Genomic DNA, 4040 nt, shown 5'->3' on the forward strand with positions numbered 1-4040 from the left:
CTCACCTGCACCCCACACCCTCACCTGCACCCCACGTCCTCACCTGCACTCCTGTCCCCATCTCTTTCCTTTTGTCTTTTCGTGGCCTCTCTCCCCTCACTGTGCTCGGCCCCATGGATGTGGGGTCTGCGGAGGCTCCGTGTGTCTGAGGGTCTCCGGGGTCGAAGGGGAAATGCAGGTGATTCACAGGAACGCGAGAGTGGGTGCCTCTGGAAATGTGTGTGTGTGTGTGTGTCTCTGATTGTTGGCAGGTGCTAACGTAGACCAGGGCCCTTTCTGTCCAAAGAAATGAACCCTGTGATTTGCGGGGAGCTCCCTGGGTTCCCCCCTGAAAGGTGGAAGTAATGATACTCATCTGACTTGCCTCCATGACCGGTGTGAGAAATTAACGAAATCATGCCTATGCCGTACTTGGAAACTGACGTGCCATGGAGATGTATGGTCTTGATTATTTTCATTATTATCCTGTGAATGCAAGGGAGTAACTATATCTACATATAGAAGGATACACACTCTGGGGAGAGAAAATATGCACATTCTTTTATTTCAAACCGAGATGCTGGAATGACCTTCAAAATCTTGCTCTACTTTCTCCTTGAGATTTTAAATTCTCCAAAGATCTTTGAACAGCACTGCGCTTAGGACATATTTACTGGATGGATGGGTGGATGGATGGATGGATGGATGCATGGATGGATGGATTCATGAATGGATGGATGCATGGATGGGTGGATGGATGGATGGATGCATGCATGGATGTATGGACAGATGGATGGATACATGGATGGATGCAGGGACAGATGTGTGCATGGGTGGATGGATGAATGGGTGCATGGACAGATGGATGGATGGATGGATGGATGGATGGATGGATGGATGGATGGATGGATGGATGGATGGATGGATGGATGGATGGATGGATGGATGGATGGATGGATGGATGGATGGATGGATGGATGGATGGATGGATGGATGGATGGATGGATGGATGGATGGATGGATGGATGGATGGATGGATGGATGGATGGATGGATGGATGGATGGATGGATGGATGGATGGATGGATGGATGGATGGATGGATGGATGGATGGATGGATGGATGGATGGATGGATGGATGGATGGATGGATGGATGGATGGATGGATGCATGGATGCATAGATGGACGGATATATGCATGTATGTATGTATGTATGTATAGATAGACAGATGGATGGATGGATGGATGTATAGATGGACAGATGTATGTATATATGTATGTATGTATAGATGGACGGATGGATGGATGTATAGATGGACGGATGTATGTATGTATGCATGGATAGATGGATGGATAGATGGATGCATGGATAGATGGATGGATGATGGATGAATGGATGAATGGATGGATGGATGGACAGATGGATGCATGGACGGACAGATGAATGAAACTTGCAGAGGGAAGTGATCTCTTTTCTGTTGTTTTCTCTTCCTTTTTCTTCTTCCCTCTTTAGTTTTTGGAGGCAGAATTAACCCTTGGCTTCAGGCTGGTCACCTTGTGCCTGCTCCACTGTCAACCCCTATGACACATGCGTTCTGCCCGGGTTGGCATCCCCTCTGTGTGGAGTGGGCATGAGGTTAAAGGAGCAGGTTACTTGGGTACAATCTTTAAGCCAATGAAATGTCAGTCAGTATTTCGTAGAAGTCATTGTTACCTTGTCAACAACCTCCCAATCATCTCAATCATGCTCCTTCCTTTAATGTGGTGTCAAAACTCAGAGAGAAGCTGAGTAAAGAGGATACCTGTCCCTCAGGAGGACAGTGCCCTCTCCACTCCAGACATTTATGCACCCACTCCCGCACGCACCGAGCACCCACACCCACCAAGCACCCACAGCACACACCTGCCGGCGTTTGGGGGTTGGCAGCCGGGAGGCTGCTGGGGCCCGTACAGGTCTTCAAACATAACTCACTCTCTCTCCTTCTGTCTCTGTTTTAGTTACAGGAACTTGGTCAGTTTAAAGGATTTAATAAGTCCGTGGAAAATTTGTTTCTGTCTGTTACCACTCACATGAAAAGTAAGTGGATGCCTCTTCCCATGTTCTTCCCAGCATTACCTGTGCCGCCAAGGCCCAGGCCGAGGCTGGACAGGGCCCCTCTCTCTGCCTCTGGCTTCTGGGGAAAGCCAGGGCCCCTGGTCCTGCACCCTCCACCCTCAGAGCAGGCCTCTGGGTCCCTGGGGAAGAGGACCCTCCAGTTTGCCAGAGGCTCCCCTTCTCCCATCCTGGGCAGACCTGCCCAGCAGCGCCCGGGGGCGAGGAGCTAGCTGGTGGAATGGGGATGAGGTTAAAGGGGCAGGTTACTTGGGTACAGTCTTTAAGCCAATGATAAGCTGGTACTCATCCTCGCTCCTGCCAAAGACCAACACGAAAACAGAGAGAGAGGGTCCAGTGCACCCAGAACCAGAGCCCCTCAGGCGGGCGGGCCCTGGCCTGCCTTTGCCTGCAGTGCTCGTCTGGTCTCCTGTTCTCCCGGGTAAATTGATGTTCTTCGATTAGCAGTAATCATGCTCCCTGCAAGGACCCAGCCTGCTGCTTACAAGTTTTGTTCTTTCAATGTTTTTTCTGCTCAGAGATTTCTTCCTGTTTATCTTAAAATACATCCAAGAGCAGGCTGGGTCTCGGCTCCCGAGGTGCCCGGAGCGGGCCAGGCGTCTGGGGAGGCTCCTGGGGCTGGGGGCCCCCAGTCCATTCTCTCACTGCTGCCTGGCCCCGCCCCTCGCCCTCTCTCTGCAGCGGCATGTGCTGGTCTCCGTGTGGTACCTGGCCCGAGACAAGCTTATCGTTTTAATTATTCCTCTGTATTTCCCATGAGCCCTGCTGAGCTGTGGCCCAAAGACAGTCAAGTAAAAGCCGCTTTCAGATCCGCACAGAAGTGACTGTGTCATGTGACAGTCTGTCCCCCTCCGCTCAGAACGGGGAGCAGCCGAATTTCATGGCCTTTTGCTAATAGAGCTTGGAGGTTTCAAAACACCCCTGTCACTCAGCCAGGCTCTGGGGCGCCAGAGGGGCTCCTCTCCCACGGACACTGACGCAGCGGACTTCTCTGCTTTCTTTCTTTTTCTTTTTTTTCTTTTTTTAGTATAATTTTATTGATTTCAGAGGAAGGGAGAGGAAGAGAGATAGAAACATCAATGATGGAAGAGAATCATTGATCGGCTGCCTCCTGCACACCCCCTACTGGGGATTGAGCCCCAAACCTGGGCATGTGTCCTGACCAGGAATTGGACAGTGACCTCCTGGTTCACAGGTTGACACTCAACCACTGAGCCACACTGGCTGGGCTCTGCAGTCTTCTTAGATGCACAGCCTCTCCCCAAATCCTGTGGCTTATGTGACCCCTCCCCCACTGCCACTCTGGACACCCCTCAGTGTTGATTCGGACCCTGCTGTCCCGCAGCCCGACCCCCGGAGAGGCAGGATCACGGTTCGTCTTGTCCAGCCACATGGCCCTCCGCGTGGGGACCACATGCGGGCGCCGTGGGCGGGCTCACGCCCCACAGCCTGCCTGATCATGTGTCACACGTTTGAGACTTGCCCGTTTAGTGCCCATGTGGCCAGGTCATCGTTATAGGGCAGCAGACCCAGGCAGACGCTAGAGCAACCCCCAGGGGACTCAAGCAGCTCCAGTCTCTGCCCCGGGACATGGACTGAAACCCCCAACCCGCACCCCCTCCCCCTGTCCAGGTGCCGCTGCTCACAGGACCCCCAGCCCTCACCCTGAGGCAGGGACACAACACCCAGCTTCCTGAGCCCCTGGGGATGCCCGTCCACCAAGCCCCTTCCCTGTCCTTCCGCTGGCCCACTGGACGGCCCAGGGCGCACACTCCCCTCACCGGCTCAGGGGGCGGGGAGGGCTGGCGGGGAGCGGGGGTGGCCAGGGAGCACCTGGCAGCTTTTGGCTTTGGTGTTTCTCCCGCTTTGGGCTCTTTGGGCCGGCACCTTTCTCGATCCTCTTGGCTGCCCGCTTCCTACAGAAGTGCCTAGAGAGGGCAGCCCCACC

General features: G+C 53.6%; 1 protein-coding gene across 1 annotated transcript in view; it reads left to right on the forward strand.

Moving 5' to 3' along the window:
• SYTL3 (synaptotagmin-like 3) overlaps nt 1–4040 on the forward strand; it is a 37821-nt gene that overhangs the window by 15782 nt on the left and 17999 nt on the right. The window contains exon 5 of the mRNA XM_014545070.1: nt 1978–2056. Coding sequence (XP_014400556.1) covers nt 2050–2056 — 7 coding nt within the window. The 5' untranslated portion in view covers nt 1978–2049. The remainder of the gene's footprint in view (nt 1–1977; nt 2057–4040) is intronic.

This window comes from Myotis brandtii, unplaced genomic scaffold, assembly GCF_000412655.1.
Source record: "Myotis brandtii unplaced genomic scaffold, ASM41265v1 scaffold395, whole genome shotgun sequence".
Taxonomy (NCBI): Eukaryota; Metazoa; Chordata; class Mammalia; order Chiroptera; family Vespertilionidae; genus Myotis; species Myotis brandtii.